This window comes from Camelina sativa, chromosome 11, assembly GCF_030686135.1.
Source record: "Camelina sativa cultivar CO46 ecotype springtype chromosome 11, ASM3068613v1".
Taxonomy (NCBI): Eukaryota; Viridiplantae; Streptophyta; class Magnoliopsida; order Brassicales; family Brassicaceae; genus Camelina; species Camelina sativa.
The window spans coordinates 48,550,356-48,575,236 of NC_141890.1; the positions used below are offsets into that span (position 1 = coordinate 48,550,356).

The 24,881-nt window shown below is 35.6% G+C and overlaps 5 protein-coding genes across 10 annotated transcripts; 3 read left to right on the forward strand and 2 right to left on the reverse strand.

Annotated features, from left to right (window-relative positions):
* Positions 1-661: 661 nt before the first annotated feature.
* On the forward strand, positions 662-6,115 carry AGD1 (ARF-GAP domain 1). Of its 5 annotated transcripts, none has more exons than XR_015572131.1 (19): positions 662-1,162; positions 1,432-1,508; positions 1,613-1,713; positions 1,832-1,902; positions 2,028-2,090; positions 2,188-2,232; positions 2,358-2,423; positions 2,530-2,577; positions 2,671-2,766; positions 2,937-2,978; positions 3,109-3,312; positions 3,407-3,538; positions 3,651-3,878; positions 3,990-4,085; positions 4,177-4,509; positions 4,709-4,787; positions 4,872-4,965; positions 5,048-5,541; positions 5,636-6,115. XR_015572131.1 is itself a non-coding variant. In XM_087474733.1 (19 exons), the coding sequence occupies exons 6-19, from the start codon at positions 2,242-2,244 to the stop codon at positions 5,748-5,750; spliced, it is 2,121 nt and encodes a 706-aa protein (XP_087330859.1). In that variant the 5' UTR covers positions 662-1,162; positions 1,432-1,508; positions 1,613-1,713; positions 1,832-1,902; positions 2,028-2,090; positions 2,188-2,241; the 3' UTR covers positions 5,751-6,115. The 5 variants fall into 5 exon arrangements, 2 of the variants coding, with proteins under 2 accessions (XP_087330859.1, XP_010444033.1); XR_015572132.1 differs by having other exon boundaries at positions 3,994-4,085; positions 4,642-4,787; XR_015572133.1 differs by having other exon boundaries at positions 3,994-4,085.
* A 147-nt stretch (positions 6,116-6,262) lies between these two features.
* LOC104726790 (pentatricopeptide repeat-containing protein At5g61990, mitochondrial) lies at positions 6,263-9,703 on the reverse strand. Its single transcript, XM_010445735.3, has 2 exons — positions 6,762-9,703; positions 6,263-6,648 (listed from the first exon to the last, which is right to left on the reverse strand). The coding sequence occupies exon 1, from the start codon at positions 9,608-9,610 to the stop codon at positions 6,854-6,856; it is 2,757 nt and encodes a 918-aa protein (XP_010444037.1). The 5' UTR covers positions 9,611-9,703; the 3' UTR covers positions 6,263-6,648; positions 6,762-6,853.
* Positions 9,704-15,559: 5,856 nt separating this feature from the next.
* Positions 15,560-16,991, reverse strand: LOC109127451 (uncharacterized). Its single transcript, XM_019232137.1, is given in 4 exon segments — positions 15,560-15,592; positions 15,594-15,632; positions 15,634-15,690; positions 16,896-16,991. Coding segments are annotated over 4 exon segments (225 nt in total).
* A 573-nt stretch (positions 16,992-17,564) lies between these two features.
* Positions 17,565-22,493, forward strand: LOC104726791 (auxin response factor 2-like). Of its 2 annotated transcripts, none has more exons than XM_087474735.1 (16): positions 17,565-17,892; positions 17,998-18,276; positions 18,393-18,508; positions 18,633-18,728; positions 18,824-18,880; positions 18,976-19,131; positions 19,231-19,315; positions 19,420-19,510; positions 19,592-19,756; positions 19,889-20,008; positions 20,102-20,177; positions 20,253-20,424; positions 20,523-21,457; positions 21,548-21,738; positions 21,809-22,023; positions 22,124-22,493. In XM_087474735.1, exons 2-15 carry the CDS (start codon positions 18,129-18,131, stop codon positions 21,984-21,986), a joined length of 2,586 nt encoding a protein of 861 aa, XP_087330861.1. In that variant the 5' UTR covers positions 17,565-17,892; positions 17,998-18,128; the 3' UTR covers positions 21,987-22,023; positions 22,124-22,493. The 2 variants fall into 2 exon arrangements, with proteins under 2 accessions (XP_087330861.1, XP_087330862.1); XM_087474736.1 differs by having other exon boundaries at positions 17,581-17,892; positions 22,127-22,493.
* Positions 22,494-23,104: 611 nt separating this feature from the next.
* LOC104726792 (heat stress transcription factor B-2a) lies at positions 23,105-24,590 on the forward strand. Its single transcript, XM_010445736.3, has 2 exons — positions 23,105-23,570; positions 23,680-24,590. The coding sequence occupies exons 1-2, from the start codon at positions 23,325-23,327 to the stop codon at positions 24,382-24,384; spliced, it is 951 nt and encodes a 316-aa protein (XP_010444038.1). The 5' UTR covers positions 23,105-23,324; the 3' UTR covers positions 24,385-24,590.
* Positions 24,591-24,881: the final 291 nt, after the last annotated feature.

The window sequence follows — 24,881 nt, forward strand, 5'->3', positions numbered from 1 at the left end:
ATTGTGGGAAAGATAGGAAGGCCGGTCTACTCAGGAAAGAATGTCACATTGTTTAAACATTCGATAAGGATGTTCTGTCTAGTAACTAAAATGTAATTTTTTAGTGGTTGGAAAACTAATAATACTAGTGTATATTTTTTTTTTTGTTTAGTTTCTCACACGTTTAGGAACTTGTCATCAAATTGATTAAAGTCAACCACTACTACTACTAGTTTGGATTTCATCTTTCCTACGAGTATAAATTAATGAGTTAGTAAGATAAATAAATACTCTGTCTTTGTTCAATTAATTGGACTGACGAATCTATGAATGCCTTAATTAATGATTTTCATCGATATCCCTACCATGCCTAATCACGCGATCAATCTGAAAATTTTCTTAAGCGTTTTTTTGTACCTTATTATAGAAGAAAAATTAACATAAAAAAAAAAAAAGCATCCCGTATATAAAAAAGATCATCTTCTTAGTTTATTATCAAGGATTGTTTTCTCTAAAATTATTGAAGAAAAGGTAAATTATTCCGTCAGAGTGGTGGGGGTTAAGCTTATTGTAATATGGGGTGATTTGGGCTTAATAAAGCTTTTCCTTAAATTTATTTTGGTTTTTTTTCGGATTGTATAAATTAATTATATATATATATATATATAGTTTTTTTTTTTTCATTAAAAAAAAGAAATGAAAAATGACAGCCATGGGAAGGTTACAAGGTTTTGTGTTTGCACACGACCACGATCACCACAACAACAACAACAAGGACAAAGAGGACGACGAGATTTTCCCTTTCTTTTTTATTTTTTTTTGGTTGAGTCTCTCGATCGCACGATCTTTCCCATAATTTCCGCACATTTTCCTACTTCTCTCAACCAAACCCCTAAATCCCCAAAACCAGCAATAAGCTTTTCTGCAAAAGAAGACACAAAACTTTATACGTTTTTTTTTTGGGAAACTTTTATTTTTTATTTTAAAAAAAAAGAATACACGGAGACCGTAATTAGCTCTATCCACATCTCCAGTAATCGGAATTAAATTTCCAACGACGACGAACAAGAAGAAGAATACGGTGGCAGAGGAGGAAGAGGAAGAGCTTCGTCTTCGTTCTGTGTCTCTTGAGGAAAATATGCATTTCTCAAAGCTCGATGATTCTCCCATGTTTCGCCAACAGGTTTGCGTTTTCCATCATCCTTCTCTGTTTCCTCAGATTCCCCCATTGCTCTACGCTGCCCTGCATTCTCTGTTCATATCATATTTTTTTTTTCAAAATTCGAATGATGCATTGTTGGTTTTGTCTCTATAATGTCAAAATTTTTTTATGAGTTGACTTCTCAAACTAATAAAAATCCTGAATTCGAATTTTGTTATTTACTGTTGATCTTATATCCTCCCGATGCACCAAATGTATTAGTGATTAAAGTCTTTCTTTTGTGAAAACAGATGCAATCTATGGAAGAGAGTGCCGAGTTGCTGCGAATGCGATGCTTAAGGTTCTATAAAGGATGCAGGAAATACACGTAAGCTCATCTCTATTGATGATAAGAGCCTAAAATTTTTTATCATTTTGATCCAAATTCTGTATTTTTGATCTTTCTTTTGGGTTATTTATTTATTTATTTAGGGAGGGGCTTGGAGAAGGGTATGATGCAGATATTGGCTTTGTTAATGCTCTTGAATCTTTCGGAGGAGGTCATAATGATCCCATCTGTGTTGCTTTTGGAGGTATGCTTTTACTCTTCCTCAATTTAATTTGCAAACTCTTGAGAATTCTGCATCATTTTCCCTTTTGTTCCTCTTTCTTTGGACTAGTTTCTGAAGATAATTTATGTTATTTGCTTAGGTCCCGTTATGACTAAATTCACCATTGCTCTACGAGAAATCGGGACATACAAGGAAGTTCTTCGTTCCCAGGTACTGAATGAAACCCATTCATTGCCTATGTATTGATTGAGCTAATTTCCCTTGATTTGTTTGACTTATGCTGTGTATTGATGATACCCATAGCTAAACTCTGATATCTTCTCAACACTTTCTAGGTAGAACACATGCTGAATGATCGGTTGCTTCAATTTGTGAATGGTGATGTCCACGAAGTTAAGGTATATTCGTCGTATTTTTTTACCACATCAAATGTTAAGTTCAGTATTTTCTCTGCATTGCTTTGACTTATATCCATCTTTTATTTCTCTCATGCAGGAAGCTCGTAAACGGTTTGACAAAGCTACCATTATATATGACCAGGTGCGTTGAATGACTTCAGAATATGTCAATTCATGGGTATAATTATGGTTTCCCAGCTTGTTACCGTAAACATTCTTGCCTCTTTGGAAAACTATATCTTTATTTATGTGCATCCAAATGAACAGGCACGAGAGAAATATCTTTCATTAAGGAAGAGTACGCGATTGGATGTGGCTGCCACAATTGAGGAGGTATGTTAAAAAAAGTTATTAGTTTTTTGAAGTCTTGTGTAACAACTAGTCACAGAAAATCTTCACTTTTTTAAGCACAAACTAACTTGATAGAGCGACATTTCAGGACCTACATAGTGCAAGAACGACGTTCGAGCAAGCACGATTTCATCTGGTAATCGCTTTTTATTCAAGATGCTACTTATATTTTACAGGGTTGTTCTCTCATATAACCGTTCATAATGGTTTCTTACTTCTTCCTGGCCAGGTTAGTGCACTCTCTAATGCGGAGGCTAAAAAGAGATTTGAATTTTTGGAAGCAGTAAGCGGGACTATGGATGCTCATCTCCGTTTCTTCAAACAGGCAAGCTTTTTCCTTAAAATAATTTTCAGAAGCAAGACGACAAATTACTTTTTTTTTCTTGGAGTCGATCAGCTTGGTTTTACAAGGAAAACATCATACAATGGGTTCTATTCCTGTTTTCTGGTATGAAGCATTCAATTAGATTTCTCACGAGTTATTCCTTCTTTCAGGGTTATGAGCTACTACATCAAATGGAGCCTTTTATTAATCAGGTTTGGTACTCCTTGCAGCATGTTTCTTTTGTCTTTTTCATTTTTAGAGATTTCTCTGTAGCGAATCTTTTCTTATCCAAGCAATAGTACAAGGTATATATATCTGTGTTTAATTGGAATTTTATGGCAGGTGTTGGCTTATGCACACCAGTCTAGAGAATGTGCAAATTATGAGATGGCATCCCTCAATGAAAGGATGCAGGAGTACCAAAGGCAAGTTGATCGTGAAACTAGAAACTCAAATGGTTCTCCAACAGGGGATGGCATGAGACATAACTCAAGAAACTCACAGAAAGTCATAGAGGCCGTCATGCAATCTGCTGCAAAAGGAAAGGTAAGAATATATCTTTGTACTGAGGCTTACTCCTGCTCTCAAATTTTTATACTGTTTTGTTTTATATTTACCTGTTGATATTACCGTCCTTCAGGTTCAGACTATCAGACAAGGGTATTTGTCAAAACGTTCCTCAAACTTGAGAGGTGACTGGAAAAGAAGATTCTTTATCCTTGATAGCCGTGGGATGCTATACTATTACCGCAAGCCATGGAATTGGTCTTCTGTAAGTTGCAAAACCAAAACAATTGTGTTTTTAATCCTTCCTTCAGAAAAAATATAGATAACATTTGTGATGTACTGTATGTTTACTGAATCTTTGAAGCTCTATGTATCAGGGAAATGGTAGTCGCTCTGTTGTTCATAGGAATATGACTTCAGAAAACAGTCCTGGGCTGCTAAGTCGGTGGCTGTCTTCTCATTACCACGGCGGTGTGCATGATGAAAAACCAGTTGCACGTCACACTGTCAATCTGCTGACCTCAACGATCAAAGTTGATGCAGACCAGACCGATCTTAGATTCTGCTTTCGAATAATTTCACCAACAAAAGTTTATACATTGCAGGTATATCTGCAAGTAAAACGATCTTCAGTTTTTTTACCTAAACTTGATGAAACTCCTATCAGAATTCCGGACAATTTTTTCATTTTGGTGTTCTTTTCGTTATTGATGTAGGCAGAAAATGCGCAGGATCAGATGGACTGGATCGAAAAAATAACTGGAGTAATTGCTTCTTTGTTGAGTTTCCAGACACCTGAAAGAGCAATCATGGTTAGATTTTATATGGTTTTACTGCTGATTATTTATTGTCTGACCCATTTTCATTGTTGACTAACATATCATTTACCTGAAACTCAACCAGCGTCTTTCTACTGTGGATGGAGGTGATACCTTCTCTGCAAGTGATTCTGGTTCTTTAGCAGATCCATATGATATCGAACAAGCAGAAAGTGGAGAATCCACAGTGGAAAATCCCATGACTGGAGGAAACCGTTCGAGGTTTTCAGGGTGCTTGCAGCAACATGATATGGTAAAGACTGAAAAGCCAATTGATGTCTTGACAAGAGTCGTGGGGAATGAGAAATGTGCAGACTGTGGTGCTCCTGAACCTGATTGGGCATCTTTGAACCTTGGTGTCCTTATTTGTATTGAGTGTTCTGGTATCCATCGTAACCTTGGTGTTCACATTTCAAAGGTTTGCCATCAAAACTATGCGTCCAGCAAATATTTTTTCATTCTTTTCACAAAGATGATAGCGAGAACTAACATGTTTCCATTTTAAGTAGCTCTATAAATTTAGTATAAATTAGTCAATCCTATCGTGCAGGTCAGATCGCTCACTCTTGATGTTAAAGTATGGGAACCATCAGTCTTGACATTATTCCAATCGTTAGGTAACGTGTATGTAAACTCAGTTTGGGAAGAGCAGTTGAACTCGGAGAGTAGATCTTCCAGTGCTAGTAGGTCTTCGGGGTAAGTGACTTAAAATTACTTGTGATTAGGAGAAGAACGAAATTATGTCTTACATGTATTTACAGTCTAAAATCTATTTATCAGCACTCCCAAGTCAGATCGACCTAGAAAGTTGGTTGTAAGGAAGCCTGGTTTCAATGACCCCATTTCTGTGAAAGAGTTGTTCATCCACGCAAAGGTATATATTACTCTGTTAGTTAATAAGCAAAGCTTTTGAAGGTATCATGTCCATTCATTTCTAATATGATGACTAATTGCAGTACTCAGAGAGGATTTTTGTGCGCAAAGCAATAGATAGTCAGCATTTCCAGGCACTTTTCCAAGAGATATGGGAGAATGTCCGTGCCAACGACAAGAAATCAGTTTACAGACACATTGTCTGCTCGGAAGCAGATGTGAATGCTCTGCGTGGACAAGCATCGTACACTGTGTCTATGCCCTTAGCAAAGATGATGCAACTGGAAGCTAAGGAGGAAACCCTTGAAGCCAAATTCAAGAGCATTGAAAAGGAATTTCAAGAGAATCCAGAGGGATATTCTCAGTCAAGTAGGACCGGAGAGAGTATGGTCAGAGAAGAAACTTCAAATGACTGTTCTTTGCTTCACCTTGCTTGTCTTTCTGGGGATATCGGTATGGTGGAACTATTGCTTCAGTATGGCGCAAAAATAAATGCAACAGATTCAAAAGGTCGGACTCCACTTCATCATTGTATCATCAGCAGGAGATATGCAATTGCAAGGTTGCTACTTATGAGGTAAACTCCAGATACTACATCTTGAGATTTCTTGGTACAGGTCTTATCAACCATAGATTTGAATTAGAAGTCTGATACGGTGACTCAATTGCAGGGGAGGAGATCCAAATGCTGTGGATAAAGAGAATAACATACCGGTCAAATATGCTTCAGAAACAGACCTCAATGACAACGAACTGATTGCTTTATTAACAGACTCCAAAAGATGATATTACTGATGAATCGAATTTGACCATTTCATTTGCTTATCACAGTGCAAGCAGAATGGTATAGCACTAGAAGAGTGTTTGCTCGACTGAAGTCTTTTCGCGTTTTTCCGCCTTTTAGTTGGTTTCATATTCTTTTTTTTGCCCATATAATCGGCGATTTGTTCATGAAGAGCGTAGAGAATACATGTAGGTTTTTCTTTTTTGATTGTTAGGTTGATATACTTGTTTATACTCTGGTGTACATAAGGTCTTTTTATGGGGTCGTATGTTCTGTAAGTTGAAAACCTCTGTTTTGGTTTCACTATGAGATCTTTTCTTTTTTTTTTTAATGAAAGACAAAGACACCAATTGTGTTCTTTTGTTCAGCTTTATGTTGTCAGACAGAACCTGTGGTTTTTCCCATTGGAGCACTTGCTTTGAATAACCAGACAGATTTTGTGATTCATCAATATGTCAAATCAATCCTCAAATCCTTTTTTTTTTGAGACATCTGCATTATCATCTTTTGAAACTGATGGAACAAAGAACTTTATATAATTTGATCAATCATTGTAACATTCAGTACAAAAATCTATTACAAAACTGAAAATGCAGATTGACTGACATTAGATATGAATGATCAGGACGATTGAGTTCCTACAACACTGCCATCTCTGCTTCTTAAACTGTGATATTTCTAGCCTACAAAAGTCGAGGAAATTGCAGAATCAACAGCTCCGATGCGTCTCCCACTCATTGTCAATTCCTGAATGTGGTTATCGTGATGGAAACTGCTGCCAAGTAAATTAATGGAATCCAACATGTCTAGCTGAAGGCAAATCCGTTATGAAGTAAATGAATTGGTCCAGAAGAGTTTATGAGCAGACGCAAGCTATACCAGGAACAGCAATTGCATATTCTGATCGGTAATAAATAAACAATGAGATATCAGAAAACTGAGACCGAGTAGAGAGCGTCAAAAGGGAGAGGATGAAGCTTTAAGATAATAGGTCAGGTTAGGATCAATGTTACCGTTTCCCACGATTGCAAACCTTCAGGCAGGCTCCTTTTTAGCCACAAAGAAAAGAAGGAAGCTGGTTTGCTTTCGGCTTTCTGTCGTAAATCTATGTAGCGGCATCAGCTTCCATTCTTTGGTTTGAGGAAATGCAACTTTCATTGATTAACTCAATAACAGTGGAAGAATCAGGAATATAATTAAGTCGAACCATGTTTTCCATAACCTTCTGAGCTGCATCCATTTCTCCCACTTTAGCAAAACCAGAGAGTAAAGCCCGACATGTTGAAATACTTAGCTTACACCCATCATCAACAGCGTTCTTAGCAAACATTTGATCCACAAGCATAAGTGCTTTCGTCGTCATCCCTTCTTTCAGGAAAGCATTGATGATAACACTATACATTATGTTGTCTGGTTCAATTCCCGCAGCAATCACCTCATCAAATACAGAAAACATTTCAGATCTTCTACCCATTTTATCATACCCGTTTAGAAGAGATGTGTAAGTTATAACTGTAGGTATCAGATTAGCTTTCTGCATGCGGTGAAAGAGCTCCTTGGCAGCTTCCAAGTTTCCTTCCTTGCATAGATAATCAATCAAAATGTTATATGTTACATCATTGGGTTTGCCAAACCTATCAAACGACCCATTCATTAGACGATTTGTCACTTCTGTTCTTAATTCTGGTTTTCCAAACTTAAAAACCCAACTGATCAAAGCATTGAAAGGGGCGGTACTAGAAGCACAAGCCATCTCGTTTGTCTCAAAGATGCTTATAGCTCTTTCCACATCGTTCAATCTGCAACACCCATCCACGAGTGTTGTGTACACAAAACTATCAGGAACTAATCCCTTTAGTTTCATCTCATCAACTAACCGAAAAGCCTCAGCTAGATCCCCCGATTTACAATATCCATCTATAATTGTGCAGTAAGTCACTGTGTTCGGGGGAAAACCTTTACCAGACATTTCATCAAGCAGTTCCCTAGCTTTTTCAATTTCACCAGATCTGCAGAAGCCACCGAGCAACATGTTGTATATGATAACATTAGGAGTCAAACCTTCTTGAACCATCTCATCAAAAATACTAGAAGCCTTTGGCATATTTCCCAACTTCGAAAATCCATCAATGAGAGTACCATAAGAGAATACATCAGGTGCAATACCCTTCCCACGCATTTCGTGGAAAATTTCCTCAGCATCATTTACTTTACCATTTTTAACAAGACCATTCATAAGAACAGTGTATGTTTTAGCATCCCCCAGGATCCCTTGTTCAACCATGGATCTGAATGCTGAACATGCCTCTATTACTTTCCCCTTTTTGCAATACTCATTGATCAAACCCGTGCAAAGAACCTTATTTGGAATTACGCCACATTCCAGCATCTCTTTCACATACTTATCTGCAGATGAAAATTCCCCTGCCTCTATAAATCCACTGATAAATGCCCCATAGGTGAAAGCATCTGGCTTTAATCCGTTCTCGACCATTTCAGCCAGAAAAGACCTTGCTTCATCCATTCTTCTAGCCTTTGAAAGACCAATAATAAGGGAATTGTAGCAAAAAGTGTCTGGTGTGATTCCTTGTTCTTTCATTTCTTTTAACACCCTCACTGCATCTCCAAACCTACTTTTCTGGAGAAAGGTTTTGATCAATGTGGTATAAATAACCACATTGGGTCTGCAACCACTTGCACCCATTTCCTTCACAATGTTATAAGCTCCATCGAGATCCCCAGAAGAACACATGCCTTTTACCACTGTACCATAAGTATATGGAGAAATGACAATGTTCCTCTTTTTCATTTCAACAAGTAACTCATAACCCTTAAGAACATTCTTTACTCGAAAGTATCCCTCGATCAAACTAGCATAAGCCCGAACACCTGGTGTCACTCCAGATGCAATCATCCCATCAAATAAAGCCTTTGCCTTCTCCATCGCCCCTTCCTTAGACATCACACAGATAAAATAATCATACATCTTAGGATCGATGTTAATTCCAAGTGAAACCATCTCACGAACTAGTCCGTTTGCAGCATCTGCATCTCTGCCCTTAAGTAAACCATCAATCAGTAGACTACACGAAACATTATCAGGATACACACCAACACTATCCATCTCTACCAGCAACGATTTAGCATCTTCTAGACTCTGCTGCTTACACAACCCATCTACAAGTATATTGTACGATTGCTTAGATACAACCAATCCTTTGCAAACCATCAACTTCTTCAGCTCGAGAGCTTCATCAAAATCTCCCTTTTGACACAACACTTCCAAGAGATGGTTACATCGTGCCGAACTAGGAACCAATCCCAAATCCAAAGTGCTACGAATCACAAACACAGCTTCATCTAACAACCCTTTCTCAATGTACACATCAATCAAGATCCCAAATACAACTCCGTCATCACTCTTTCCACCAAACTCCCTCGAACACCTCACAATCGAAATCCTAACCTCAGATACAGGCCATTTCCTCTCAATCATACGGTTCACAACACTATGAGCTTTCTCAAAACTACCGAAACTACACAGAAACAAAGCGAGAAACGAAAACGAATCCAATTTATGCTCCGCAACTTTTTGAGAATCGACCCAATTGAAGAAACTGAAAAGCTTAGCGGGATCATCGACGCGTCTGGATCGTAAAACGGAGAGAACAACGTCTGGGTTGATCGCGGTGGAAAGATTCGAAGATACAAGAGTGTCAAGCCAGTTCACCTCGTTGAGTATTCCCGCTATTTCAGCTGATGCGTCGGAGATTTTCTCAATGTTAACGGAAAACGATCGGAAAAGTAAACAGTTCGCTCTTAGCACCAAACATCTTATCCTGAACAACGTTGATCCCATCATTTCCGATATATCGGAGATTCAACAACCTCGTCGGAGAAGAAGATTTAATCAACAAAAGAAAATATAATAATATACATTGCCATTATTCTAAAGGCCCACTATAATTTGGGCTTTTGAGCCCAAACACTTGCGTACTCCTTGCATTTAAAAAAAAAAAAAAATAGAATTAGTAGGTTCGTATGAATTACACGTGAGTTACGAGTTTTAACTTTTTAAAGAGAGATAATTTTATGTTATTTTGTAATATAGAAAGTGGTATGGTATGTTATAGTATTGTTTATTCATAGAGGTTAAATTTAAATAATATTTATAAAATGGAGGAGAGGGGGTTATGGCTTTATGGGAGAAGATATGATGAAGATCCCCACTAAAGTTGAATTTCAAATGGTGCATGAATGTGTTTACCCAAAATCCATAGTGTGTGAAATGCATGGTTTGACCAAGTTTTCTTTCCTGTTTTGTTTTTACATGAGATATCTTTTTTGAGAAAAGTCGACGGGTATGGGTGTGGTAAACATTAACTAAATACTCATAATAATAGATTACTTGTTTTATACTATTAGAAAACGTGTTTTAGTTAGTTCCAAAACATGTGGGTGTATAAATTTTGCATGTAATTTAATAATATTTCTTTGTATCAAAATACTTGAGGGGTAAGTTAAATTATGAAAATTTAGTTATTGATATTTTTGAACTATAAATAAAGTCACCTAAGTGCATCTTGATATAAGTTTCTTACAAATTAAAATCATACAAATATTATTATTTAATTTGATGAGTTTCTTAAATAGTGTAATAACTCTCTCCAAAGTTTCTAAAACCTATTATCTAAGAAACTTTAAAACATATTTAAGAAACTCAAACAATTTTTTATTAATAATTTTTCTCTCTCTACTCTAAAAAATTTAGGTTAAGAAACCTCGATGAAGATGACCTAATAAACCTCGGAAAATTTTGAAGATAGCTTTTCGAATCACTAGTTGCACAAAATAAAAATATTAATGATCCAATAAGCATCCCTGAAATAGTCTCTTTAACCATTATGACTCTAGACTTAATACAATTGGATGTTAGAGTTATACCATCGAAGAAACTTCCCAAGTAGATAATAACTATGATAACATCATTTGTATGATCTACTTTGGATGCAAATCCAAGTTAAAATTCTTCTATTCATCCAACTTAATAAAATACTAAGCATAATGACTTAATGCTATCACCATAAGAATAAAATAGTCTATATGGTAAAGATAAATTTTATTAATTAATAAATGTTGCTTTTTAGAATTGTTACACTGTTCCAAGTTGATTAATCTTTGAACAGAAATAAAAATAATAATAAATAATTGGTGTTGGAAGCAAGGAAGCAGTGAGTAAAGAAAACAAGTTAATCAAAGCTGACGACTAAATATCATCTTAGACGCTTTCATCGTCATTAGATACAAATACAATTAATTATTATTGTTTATGACCCATCGACCCAAGTTGCTCCAAAAACTAGTGCATTCCATTTTTAAAAACCATTATGTTTTTTTTTTATAATATAAATTAATCTCTTTTTTTTTGTGTTCTATGATGGTCAAAAAAAAAGATTAAAAAAGTATTTGATTTTCTTAAAGTGATGTTTAGTCAGAAATAGTATTTCTTCATTGAGATAGGGAAGTTTTCCAAATTCTATTAGCAAACAACTATGTTTTGCGAAAAAGATAATTTACCTTGTCTAACCAAAAGAATTACTAATATCAACTCATAAACCTACTTTTAACTAAAACATTATTAAAACAAAGAGATCGTGTATTTGTATATCTTAATTCTTTTAACTCAAAAGTTCAAGTTTCTGTAGCGACGATTTTATTTTTAAAAAATGGCATAAGCCGACAACATTGAAGCACTGTCGGTGGGGGAGAGTCTGTATTTAAGATTGTTATAGATAATTATAATTTTTTTTATTTTTTGTCGTACTTTTCTTCATAATTTGACCTGATCAACTTATACTAGTAGTATATGAAGAAAACTATTGCTAATTAGACAAACCAAATCACGAGGACAGGAGGCTCGACACGTCACACGTGGGCAGATTTTTTTGTATAAAGTCCGACTAATTGAAAAAAAAAAACAATTACACATAACTAATCAAATTGCTAATTGTATAATCACAAGAGAAAATAATAAGATTGATGATTAGTCGTTGGAAAATGTATACATATTGGGGGATAAAAGACGGTCCAAAATGTCTACCACACAAACGCATTCCATGCAAGTCTTGACAACTTGCCACAAGCTTTTAATTATTTTAATCAAAACGCTAAATGATTATGGCTTATACATAATCAAAAGTATGTTATCTCTAATTGACTTGAAAGCGGTGGAGGCTATCTACTTATAATTATATGGTGGAACCATGCGATTATAATTATTTATTTAATCTATCCTATAATCTATCCTATAATTCTATGGTTCTGTTTGTTTTTATTTGGATTTTATTTTGGTTTCCGTTTTTTTTCTTTTTTTTTATTGGAATAATGTGATTAATTCTAAGTTTTATAAGTAACTAGAAATAATCAACAGAGAAGAATAAGGAGTAAGGGTGTGAATGGTAACAATAGTTAATGCTTACAAATCCACTGCTAATTAAACAGAGGATAGTAAAGATGTGAATGGTAACAATAGTTAATGTTTATAAATTCATTGCCGATTAAACGGTTATGTTTTTAGTGTGGACAATAAATTACTGCGGTCTAAATATTTTTATTTGTAAGTTAATCCATTGTGATTTTGTCTCTGTTTTATTTAGACCACACTAATGAGAATTACAATTGATAAATAATTAAAAAAGTAATATAATCTGCTGACGGATTTGTCCACTCCAATCATTACAACCATTCATATAAATTCGTAATTCATAATTATATGGAGTATATTCCATCGAGTAGGATCAAAGACTTAAAATTTTTATTTATGTTTTGTTTGCCATCGATTTCAACAACAGAATAATTTTTGAGTTCATCTTTGTTTGCATGTTTTCACTTAAAAAAAATGAGAACTATTTTATAGGTTACATATCTTATAGATCCTAATTATTTTAATTTTAATGAAAAAATATGAACATTATTAGCAAAAAAAAATTATTACAAGTGTGGAAAGTAAGTGATCAAATCGATTTGATGTTTAGCCATATCTCAAGCTCTTCCGATAGTAAAATTTAATAAGACGTAACTACATATGTTGTCAAAATAAATCAAATATCATAATTCCACTTGATATAATTCGATTCATTAAAAGTTTAAAACTAATGGCATTACTTTGGATTTAACTGAATTACTATTAGAATGAAATAAAAACAAATGGGAATTTGTTGGAAACGATAATACATGTGATTAAAGAAGCGGGTAGGTAGGCTGCTTTATATGGCTGGACCGTTTTTAAAGTTCGTCTTGTGTTTTTATTTATTTATTAATATTATAATTTTCCAGCTTTAAGATAGTATGATTCTCACTTTTTTCTCCGCTGAGAAAGGTAGGCAAAAAAAAAAAAAAATCATTAACAAAATAAACTTATAATTATACCCTAACAGTATTATTAATAATATAATTAGTTACCCAACAAAAAAAGTATAATAAAAATAACAAGATATAAAAATGACGTCATCATCTGTAGTCTAGCCTAGCCCGTTTCTTCACCTAAACGACTGTCACGCAACGTGCGTGAGACTAGACGTAACCGAACTCCATTGGAACTAACCTTTTTTTTTCTAATAAAACCAAAAAAAAAGAAAAAACGAGTAATTCGTTCTGGCTTTTTTACCTGCGAGACCCACGTGCGTTGAAAAGGGAGACTGCTAACCACGTGGCGCATGTCAATTCGTTTCCCGGATAACCGGCTAGTCACTCAAGCGTTACCCTTCCCGCAAATTGACACGGACGGAATCAACTTGTTTGAATAGAATGGCTCGAGTCCGCCAATCACATTCCACGAGCCATCCTTTTTTTTTTTTTGTTGGTTGTGTAAACTGACCACCACTGACTGAGTCCCTCTCTTATTACTATCTGTAATCAAAACCTCTTTCGTAAACCCGATTGAATAATTCCGCTTGAATCCGTCACAGGCGCGTGTGTCTCACTCCCTTGATATGAAGAAGTGCGATAATGACGTGGCATGTTGGGATAAAGACCCAAAGACCAGAATATATTTTATCTCTAAAAAATTTATTTTACTTTTCACTAATTATAAAACAAATTTTTGAAGTTTAAGTTTCACTGTACACTTTTGTTAACATGACAAGATGTAGCAAAATAGTAATTTTTTTCAGATTTTGGTTTTTAATTATTGTTTATGAAGAAATATAATAATAATATTATTAGTAGTACTACTAGTTAATTAAGGTAATGGAAAGTAGGGTTTGGTCTGTAGGTTAGGGTTCAAAGAGGGAAGAGATTAGGAGAAAGGAAGCATGAAGGCATGACCCATTTCTTGTATTAGTGCTCCTTAATCTGGTGACACGTGTAGGTCCCACGTGTAATCACTTCACATTATTATTATTTTATTTATTTTTCCGATAAGTAAAAAACAAAACTTAGTCCATCATTTCAATAGTTCTTTTTCTTTTCTTGTTGCACAAATTGTTTAAGCTCGCTCTCACATTCTTTTACTATGTAATTCAACCCCACTCTAACTTTTATTAATATTCTATTAAAAATCCCTTTTACCTGGAAACAATCTATCATGGGTTGGTAATGACACACATTAACACAGTGTTAGAGAATGATTCCTTTTCTTTTCTGACCAACAAAAAAAAAAATCTACAGTAAAGGAATCATATTAGTATATCACATAGGAAATGATACTCAAATTATGTCTTATAATTTCGATAATGGACGAATGTGGTTATAAATAGTTACTAGATTAAAATCCGTGCTAAAGTACGGATTGAAATTTATTTTATTTCTATTGTAATTTTCATATAAAATATAATTTATGTGATTGTTTTTAATAGTTTTTTCGGTAAAATATTATGCAATAAAATCATATGCTAAATATAATGGCTTGAAAAAAACATTTATTTTGTAAGTTTTATATTGTTAATGATTTTAGATAAGTATTTATGTTATAACACTGGTTAGATAAATATTTGTGCTATAACACTCGTTAAATTTTATGGTACTAAACAAGATTTTTTAACTAGAAAGACAAAAAAAATATATATATATATATATATATATATTGGAGCACATTTAGCTCGTTTTCCATCAACCCTATTTCTCCAAAAAAATTAGTTCACATCATGGACCGATCATCAAGAATACAGAATATATATCTACGTATGTGTAAATGGCTATATAGATAGATATCAACCCTATTTAGCTACTATTATTATAATGAAAAATTGACAATAAAGGGGACATTCACGTGTGTGAGCATGTACTACTTTACAGTCTACACACATGTCGACAGTTATTATATACGTTGATAATATCAATAATATATGTTGCTAAAAAATAAAATGAAATTTAAATACTAGTAATATTTTGTTATACTTATCTTTTTAAAACACAATAAGTACTGTAGTATTTTGATAGTGTACTATTTAAGTCTATTTTTTTTTCCTTTGCCAACCTAAGTATTTAATACTATTGTACTATTAGTTTCAATTATAGGTATATCACTATGAATATTTCCTAATAATGGTCTAATATTAATTTATATTAACCGAGATATATGAAAATTATCAACAAACGATCGAGGTGAAGAGAAGAAAGTTACAACAAAGCTGTTTCTGATTATTAAAATGGCAAAAGGGTACACAGTATAGAAAATGTTCGTAGGCTTTGAGGACACCAAAATTTAAATTAATTATTGGTGATGGGTAAATTAATTAGGGTAAAGAAAAGCAAATGATTATACAAATTTTTTAAAAGGGTATTGTATTGTATTGTATTTTGATTATATATGTTAAATTAAACGGACAAAGATTCCTACAAAGGGGTTTGCTTTTTAGACCACACACAAATGCTACACAGTACTCTATGGGTCCCACACCTCTTAGCAAGTGCGTTACCAACACGTGATTTCCCCCCTCCTATCTACTATTATTTCTCTCGTATCGTATCTTTTCCCTCTAGTTCATCATATCTCGCGTGTGACGTGTTAATGTTGAACACAGTCTTCTTCTTCTTCTTTTATCCAAAGGATTTTTTTTTTTTTTTTTTTTTTTTTAATTCATGCCATGCGTTTGTAATTTTGTATATTCGTTTGTTAAGTGATGTTAAATTGTCTTGTTTGAGATCGGTTATACTATATTCTTTTCGTTTATCGATTTTGAAGATATTGGTTTGGTTATAAAAATAAGTATTTTGACTGACAATGTCAACAATAAGTTATTTTTGTATTGTACATGCTATCTTGTCTATATTGTGAGTGTTATGGAAAAAATTGCGATGGTTACATATTTCTATGAACTTATAATAAGAAATTCAGCTCATATTTCAATTTAACTAATTTTCTTTAGTTCCTTGTAATAGATTTGTAGATTTTTCTCCTATTAAAAATATACTACATAAATATTTTTAGTATGAAATTTACAGTTCAATTCACACAACACTAATCTTTTTTTCTTTAGAAAAACTAATTCTTATTTTGCCAGTTGTGTGAGTGGCTACAATTAAAAACAACTCATCTATATATAAACCAGATTATTTTGTTTTCCTTTAAACGCTTCCACATAGGCAGCATATATTTATGACGGGGATGTACGGAATCTCTAGTCTCTGAATCACTAACTAATTAATTTAAATCCCGTTTGCCAGCTGTATATCAGTGGTAATCCAAGATAATTTGATCACAAATTTGGAACTTAATTTTAGATAATCGACTACTTAGAGTTTTTCCAATTTTTTGTTCGTCCATCGAAATATTACATTTTTTAATACTTCCGGTTTTTACAATATTCGACAATATTTTCTTTCCTTCTTTTTGTTTACTAGTAATTTGGTATTATCTGAGTTGTAAACTGAATTAAGAGGAAATTAAAAGAACAAAAAAACAATAATGAAACGTCTTTGTTTTTCCATAAAAAGGAAAACAGGGTAAAATTAAGTACGAGAGATTCACGAGACGAAAATTCCCAAAAAAAGAGCGTACGTTAGCCTAAAAAGACTGTGGAAGGTGACATTGGAAATATCTTCACATTGCTAGAATACGCCGCTTTTTTTTTTTTTTTTTTGGGTTCCGAGAAGAGTCTTGCCTGTTCACAGCACGACAAAGCCATTTCCCAATAAAAACACAACACCTTTCCCATTGACGCTCTTTCACAAACACCGTTATCTTCTCTATCCAACCAAAACCCGACGCTTGTTCTACGACGTGTTGACGCCGTTAGTACCATCTTATAAAAGTAAAGCAGCAGCAGCCTTTATTACTTGCTAAATCTATCAATATTACTAACCCTCTCTAGACATTTTAATTTACTTTTCTCACCCCTAATTTCTCTAATAATAATTTTCAACTCACAGTAAATAAATAAATACTACCACTAGATACATAGAACTTTTCTTGTTTATAATAATCCAAAATAACTTTTTCTTGTTTTTGGTCAACAATTTAAAGATGACTAAAATTGCTATATTTCTGGGGATATACGACTTGGAAATGTATGCAAAAAAATGGGTCTTTTCTTTAAATTTTATCTTTTCAATTTTTTTTTATATAGAAAAAAATAAATATTAGAAAAGGATATGACAATATCTTTTTAGGAAAAAAAGGCTTTTAAATTAAAAAAATGTGAAAATAATAAGTCGAGGAAAGAAAGAAAGAAAATAATTTCGTCACTTGTCTTTCGCTTTGTGAGGTCGCAGACCCTGGTCCCCCGGAAATGGTTACAACCGGTTATAGCCGGTGCGAAATAAGGAATGGTAACCGGTAAATGCCGGTCATTGGTATGGGTTAGAGAAGTTCACCCCGCGGTTGAAATGATTGAAGCCCAGTTTTGACTACTACTCTCTTGGTTAAGCCCTTTGGTCGCCTCATACCCAGAAAAACAAAAGATAGGAAAGACCAAAGAAAAAAAAAGAAAAGATATAGAGATAGAGAGAGAGAGAGAGGAAAAAAAAACCTCTGAGAGACCACAGAAAAAAAGAAGAGGAAATTGCTTGCCGTCGATGTTTCGAGCTTCTGCGACTCCGGTGTAAAGCCATAAGCGACGAGGAGAAGAGAGGAAAGCAAGCGAGAAAGAGAGAGAGAGAGAGAGAGAGAGAGAGCTTGGAGTCTGAATCGGAGACAATTTTGAGGTGAAATTTTGGTGGTTTTCTCGTTTGATTTTAGGGTTTATATTCTCTGATAGTTGTATGGAGTAATGTAAAGGAGCTAAAACCTGTGGTGATTGTGTTTGTCAGAGAGATAAGAGACCGAAGAAAGGAGTCAAGTGGAGTTACCGAGGCGAGCTTTGAGCTTTTTCTGAGGTGGATTTGGTGGATATCGTCTGCTTAGAGTCTTATTTGGTATCAGATGAAACAGATCTGAAGGTATGACGAGTTCGGAGGTTTCAATGAAAGGTAATCGTGGAGGAGAGAACTTTTCCTCCTCCTCCGCTTTTACTGACCCAAAGGAGTCTAGAAATGTCTCCGTCCCCGGCGAGGGGCAAAACTGTCATTCTACCCGATCTGAGCGTGCTGGTATGTCTCCGTTTCCCAGTTTTTTTTTTTTTTCCTCCTCTTTTTGGTTTTTGCTTGGTTTTTGGTTACAGACTGAGTTGATCTAATTAACCTTTGCTTCTTCTTCTTCTTCATAGTCGACCCTGAAGCTGCTCTTTACAGAGAGCTATGGCACGCTTGTGCTGGTCCGCTTGTGACGGTTCCTAGACAAGATGACCGAGTCTTCTATTTCCCTCAAGGACATATCGAGCAGGTAAAGATTTTCATCTCTTGAGCTCTTACTGTTTTAGGCTAAATCTTTGAGTTTACCCTTCTTTGATTCCTATCTGTATCTGTTGAGATATTTTTCTAATGATATTTGTCGGTTTGGGGGTTAGGTGGAGGCATCGACGAACCAGGCAGCAGAACAGCAGATGCCTCTCTATGATCTTCCGTCAAAGCTTCTTTGTCGAGTTATTAATGTAGAGTTAAAGGTAAGCTTCTTATTTTTTATACTTTATTGGAAAAAGTTCATTTATGAGTCTTGAATTGTCTGCTAACAAGAGTTTTTTTGTATATGATTTTACAGGCAGAGGCAGATACAGATGAAGTTTATGCGCAGATTACTCTTGTTCCTGAGGCTAACGTAAGTTGTGTTTTCTGATTTTATTGGTTTCAGGGTTGTTGGATGATCTTATTCTTCAAGATACTGAAATCTATTTTTTGTTCTTTTCAACACAGCAAGACGAGAATGCAATTGAGAAGGAAGCGCCTCCTCCTCCACCCCCTAGGTTCCAGGTCCACTCGTTCTGCAAAACCTTGACTGCATCTGACACTAGTACGCACGGTGGATTTTCTGTTCTTAGGCGCCATGCGGATGAATGTCTCCCACCTTTGGTTGGTGTTTCATTTGCTTCTAATATACTTTCGTTCGCTTATGTTTTCTTGAATTGTTCTACGTTTGCCTTCGATTCATTTTTTTGTTTCTTCTGTCAGGATATGTCTCGACAACCTCCAACTCAAGAGTTAGTTGCTAAGGATTTGCATGCAAATGAGTGGCGATTCAGGCATATATTCCGAGGTATAGGAATCTGTATGAGTAGCATATTTTCACTTTTTTTTTTTTGTTTTAATTTTATGTTACCTCAAACTTATGTGGTTGTTGATGTCTGCGATAATGACCAGGTCAACCACGGAGGCATTTGCTTCAAAGTGGATGGAGTGTGTTTGTTAGCTCCAAAAGGCTAGTTGCAGGCGATGCGTTTATATTTCTAAGGTTTGTGGATTTCCTAGTTTCTTATTTTCTTGAGCTGTATCTGTTATTTTCTATAATGTGAAATATCTGATTCTTCTACAGGGGAGAGAATGGAGAATTAAGAGTGGGTGTAAGGCGTGCGATGCGACAACAGGGAAATGTGCCATCTTCGGTTATATCTAGCCATAGCATGCATCTTGGAGTACTGGCTACCGCATGGCATGCCATTTCAACTGGGACTATGTTTACAGTCTACTACAAACCAAGGTTTGTCTTGGTATTAGCTCACAAAACAGCATTCAGTTTTGAGCTCTTTGCTGTTTGTGTCTCTATTTGTCTGATGCTTGGCAGTAAATTACTCTACTAAATGTTCACACACTGTTGTTTTGTTTGATACAGGACGAGCCCATCTGAGTTTATTGTTCCGTTTGATCAGTATATGGAGTCTGTGAAGAATAACTACTCCATAGGCATGAGATTTAAAATGAGATTTGAAGGCGAAGAGGCTCCTGAGCAGAGGTAAAAACTGTCTTCTGCTTTTTAGATATTTTAGCTCTCAGCCTTTTTCCTCGCTGAATTATGAACCTAACATGTTTTATTGATTTATATTAGGTTTACGGGCACAATCGTTGGGACTGAAGACTCTGACCCCACTAGGTGGCCAAAATCAAAGTGGAGATCCCTCAAGGTATGACCTAGTTCCTAGAGAGGATTAAGACTATTGTTGAATAGAATGGATACTGATTGTTCAATTGTCATTCAGGTAAGATGGGACGAGACTTCTAGTATTCCTCGACCTGATAGAGTATCTCCGTGGAAAATAGAGCCAGCTCTTGCTCCTCCTGCTTTGAGTCCTGTTCCAATGCCTAGGCCTAAGAGGCCCAGATCTAACATAGCACCCTCATCTCCTGACTCTTCGATGCTTACTAGAGAAGGTAATATTCCCTTTTTCCACTGCAGTAGTTCATATAGTAGTGTCTTAATATTATATTGAACTTGTCAGTGAGAGACTAATTCATTGTTAACAATACAGGCACAGCTAAAGCAAACATGGACCCTTTACCAGCAAGCGGACTTTCAAGGGTCTTGCAAGGTCAAGAATACTCGACCTTGAGGACGAAACATACTGAGAGTGTAGAGTGTGATGCTCCTGAGAATTCTGTTGTGTGGCAATCCTCAGCGGATGATGATAAGGTTGACGTGGTTTCTGGTTCTAGAAGATATGGATCTGAAAACTGGATGTCCTCATCCAGGCATGAACCTACTTACACAGATTTGCTTTCCGGCTTTGGGACTAACATAGATCCACCCCATGGTCAGCGGATACCTTTTTATGACCATTCATCGTCACCTTCTATGCCTGCAAAGAAAATATCAAGTGATCCAGAGGGCAAGTTTGATTATCTTGCTAACCAGTGGCAGATGATGCACTCTGGTCTTTCTCTGAAGTTACATGAATCTCCCAAGGTACCTTCAGCAAGTGATACCTCTTTCCAAGGGCGAGGCAATGGTAAATACAGCGACTATCCGGTGCTTAATGGTCTATCGACCGAAAATACTGGTGGTAACTGGCCGATACGTCCACGTGCTTTGAATTATTTTGAGGAAGTGGTTCAGGCTCAAGCACAAGCTCAGGCTCAAGCTCAGGCTAGAGAGCAAGTAACGAAACAACCTATGACTATACAGGAGGAGACAGCAAAGTCAAGAAATGGGAACTGCAGGCTTTTTGGCATTCCTCTGAACAACAACATGAATGGGACAGATTCTTCCTTGTATCAGAGAAACAATTTGAATGATGCTGCGGGGCTTACACAGATAGCATCACCAAAGGTTCAGGATCTTTCTGATCAGTCAAAAGGGTCAAAATCTACAAACGAACATCGCGAACAGGGAAGACCATTCCAGACTAATTATCCACATCCAAAGGATGCTCATGCAAAAACCAGCTCAAGTAGGAGTTGCACGAAGGTACTTTTTACTATTATTAACCACAAAGAATATTTGGTGTTGGAACCTTTGAATAATTTGTTGACTAGCACATGACACATTGGTTTATAGGTTCACAAGCAGGGAATCGCACTAGGCCGTTCAGTGGATCTGTCAAAGTTCCAAAACTATGAGGAGTTAATCGCTGAGCTGGACAGGCTGTTTGAGTTCAATGGAGAGTTGATGGCTCCTAAGAAAGATTGGTTGATAGTTTACACAGATGATGAGAATGATATGATGCTGGTTGGAGACGATCCTTGGCAGTAAGTTATTGCAGTTTTTCCACCTACGTTAATGTGTGTTTTAAAACACTGACATAATGATGTTTCACAGGGAGTTTTGTTGCATGGTTCGCAAAATCTTCATATACACTAAAGAGGAAGTGAGGAAGATGAACCCAGGGACTCTAAGCTGTAGGAGCGAGGAAGAAGCAGTCGTTGGGGAAGGATCAGATGCAAAGGACGCCAAGTCTGCATCAAATCCTTCATTGTCCAGCGCCGGGAACTCTTAAACAGAAAAAACCAGCAGCCCTTTTGCTACAAGCCGAGGTATGAAAAAGCTATAGAAATAATAGTAGACACGACCAAGTTTATTTCCTTACATACAACTTATGTTTTTTTTTTTTTTTTTTTTTTTTTGTAAAATCAGGAGGAGGGTCATTTGGTGGAGAGACTGGAGAGCAAAATGGGATGATGGGTTTATAAGATATGATATTAAGAATGCAATTTTTGAAGTATTTTGTTGGCCACTTAGATTATTAGCATCTCCCACCACCCCCTATTATATCTAATAATAATCTATATATATATATATTATAAAGTAAACATAAAAAGGTTACAGGTATTATATAGTAGAATATGAAAGGCTCTTTTATTAAGTAGAAAATGTGGTGTGGAGTTGTGTAGATGGAGGCTGGTATCGGTTCTTGTTCTATGTATTTTTTTTCTTCTTTCATCCAAAGATCTTTTTAAGTCTTCTATTGTTTATATATATTAATCCAATGTACATAAGTTTTTTATGCTCTGCCTTTTTTAGAATAGTAGTCGTGTTAACGGTTTTAATGTCTACTTAGCATTTTGTAGCTTTTCGTATTCGACATGGTTATATGCACAAAATACTGAGACGTCTAGCAATCTGTTCCATTTCGAATCCTTACTGTTTCGCTTTTGTGATGTTTGTTCCATGTACAGTCTAAATAGTCAAGCACTCAATGAGCAAGCTTGCATTTAGCTAGACTCATTCGAGTTAAACCATATAAGGAACCCGCAGGCAACTATAGCAGCCGACAATCTCAATCGTCTCATAAAATCCCGAATACGGTATCTTTATCTTGTTGAGTTGAAAGAAAAAAGAAAAAACCTTCAGTTTGTTAAAACTGTTGCCCATTATTTTACAAACGATAAATGATAGGTAAAAGACTGCAGAGTTCAATAAGTGTTTGTTGGCTCCTTCTCTTGCAATTTGTAATTTTACAATGGATCCACATAAGCATATGGTGTGATGGTCTGAAGACTCTGAACCGATGACACATCAAATGAAAGCAGACAATGTTACAATAATTAAATTTTACCAAAAAAAATTCCAAATAAAACAATAAGATAAAGTAACACTGTTAGACCCCACCACTTGGGGGGCACACTATATGAGGGAATAAACTCGCAACTCCATAGGAAGTTTCTTGAAGCCTAAAACATTACGCAGCTTCTCGATTTCTTTTTTTTTAAAAAAAAAAACCATTTTTACATAACACAATCAATAATACTACTACTATTCTTTCTTTCTTTCGTGACTTTCAGAGGACACTTTGCTCTACTTAACAATTTTTTTTTTTTTTTTGTTAAAGAAATCAATGAATTCTCAACCGGTGGACGCCATGACGACCGGTGAATCATTATCTCAGAGATCTATTCCGACGCCGTTTGTGACAAAAACTTATAACCTTGTAGAAGATAGTTCAATCAACGAGGTAATCTCATGGAACGAAGATGGTTCATCTTTCATCGTATGGAATCCTACAGATTTCGCTAAAGATTTGCTTCCTAAACACTTCAAACACAACAACTTCTCAAGCTTCGTTCGTCAGCTCAACACTTACGTACGTTTGCTCATCTTCCATCTATTTCTTCTTCTACTCCATCGATCGGTTATGTTTCGTCTAATTTATTTATATCTTCCCCTGTCTTTTTGTTTTGTTTCCTCAACAGGGGTTCAAAAAAGTAGTACCGGATCGATGGGAGTTTTCTAACGATTACTTCAAGAGAGGAGAGAAACGTCTTCTCCGTGAGATCCAACGTCGGAAAATAACAACGTCTCATCAAACAGCTGTTACTGCTCCTTCCTCATCGGAACAGATAATCCAAACGGCTGTTGTTGTGTCACCGTCCAACTCAGGGGAAGATAATAATAATAACAATCAGGTGATGTCGTCTTCTCCTCCGTCGTCTTGGTATTGTCAGACGACGACGGGGAACAATGGTGCAGGCTTATCAGTTGAGTTATTAGAAGAGAACGAGAAGCTTCGGAATCAGAACATTCAGCTTAACCGTGAGCTTACTCAAATGAAATCTGTTTGCGATAATATCTTTACTCTCATGTCTAGTTACGTCGGATCTCACCCTGATCGGAGTTATTCCCCGGGAGGTGGAGGTAGTAGTAGTCATCAACCGGTTGAGTTTTTACCGGCCAAGAAGCGGTTTTGTGATGTTGACGGTGAAGAAGAAGAAGAAGAAGCGAGTCCGAGACTGTTTGGTGTTCCTATTGGTCTGAAACGTACGAGAAGTGAAGGTCTTCATCAGGTGAGGACGGTTTCCACGACGACGGCGCCGGTTGGGGAGAAGAAGTCCGATGAGGAGCCGCCGTGGTTGAGACATTATAACTATAATCGAACCAATCAGAGAGTTTGTAATTAAAAAAAAACCAACGGTTAAGATTTGGTGTGTAGATATGTGCCGCGAAGTAGAGGATTAAAGCTTTTTTTTTTGGTTAAGACAAATCAGAGAAGCACGTGTCCCATCTGTGTTTCAAGAAGTTTCATCAATCTTGTCTTCTTCTTTAACACTTTGTGTTTTACTATTTTTATTTAAATGAATAATATTTTTTTTTCTTTCTTGAAAAATAGTTAGGCTGTTTCTAGACTTTCCTTTTTTGACATTTTCTTAAAAGTCTTCTCATCTTTTTGTGTGTTTGTTTTTATAAGAAAATGAAAAAGACGTAAGAGATTAAATAATTAATTGATGAAAATTGAAATTTGTAATGAAGCATCTGGAATCTCTCTCGTTTGGTGGGCGCGATTCAGGGAACGTGTTGTGGACCTAGTTTCCTCGATTATGATTATCGCAAAGTAGATTTCCCAATTTTCTCATATCGTAGTAGATTACTAGATTGACTTAATGACTTATTATTACAC

What these genes read in the sequence shown, in the direction of transcription:
- AGD1 (XM_010445731.2), top strand. Translation starts at nt 1,118, where the DNA reads ATGCATTTCTCAAAGCTCGATGATTCTCCCATGTTTCGCCAACAG. An exon ending in AGGAAGTTCTTCGTTCCCAG is followed by an intron (nt 1,903 to 2,027) that starts GTACTGAATGAA and finishes AACACTTTCTAG; the next exon opens with GTAGAACACATGCTGAATGA. An exon ending in AGTTGTTCATCCACGCAAAG is followed by an intron (nt 4,966 to 5,047) that starts GTATATATTACT and finishes GACTAATTGCAG; the next exon opens with TACTCAGAGAGGATTTTTGT.
- LOC104726790 (XM_010445735.3), bottom strand. Translation starts at nt 9,610, where the DNA reads ATGATGGGATCAACGTTGTTCAGGATAAGATGTTTGGTGCTAAGAGCG.
- LOC104726791 (XM_087474735.1), top strand. Translation starts at nt 18,129, where the DNA reads ATGACGAGTTCGGAGGTTTCAATGAAAGGTAATCGTGGAGGAGAGAAC. An exon ending in TACCCGATCTGAGCGTGCTG is followed by an intron (nt 18,277 to 18,392) that starts GTATGTCTCCGT and finishes TCTTCTTCATAG; the next exon opens with TCGACCCTGAAGCTGCTCTT. An exon ending in CAAAGTGGAGATCCCTCAAG is followed by an intron (nt 20,178 to 20,252) that starts GTATGACCTAGT and finishes ATTGTCATTCAG; the next exon opens with GTAAGATGGGACGAGACTTC.
- LOC104726792 (XM_010445736.3), top strand. Translation starts at nt 23,325, where the DNA reads ATGAATTCTCAACCGGTGGACGCCATGACGACCGGTGAATCATTATCT. An exon ending in TTCGTCAGCTCAACACTTAC is followed by an intron (nt 23,571 to 23,679) that starts GTACGTTTGCTC and finishes TTTCCTCAACAG; the next exon opens with GGGTTCAAAAAAGTAGTACC.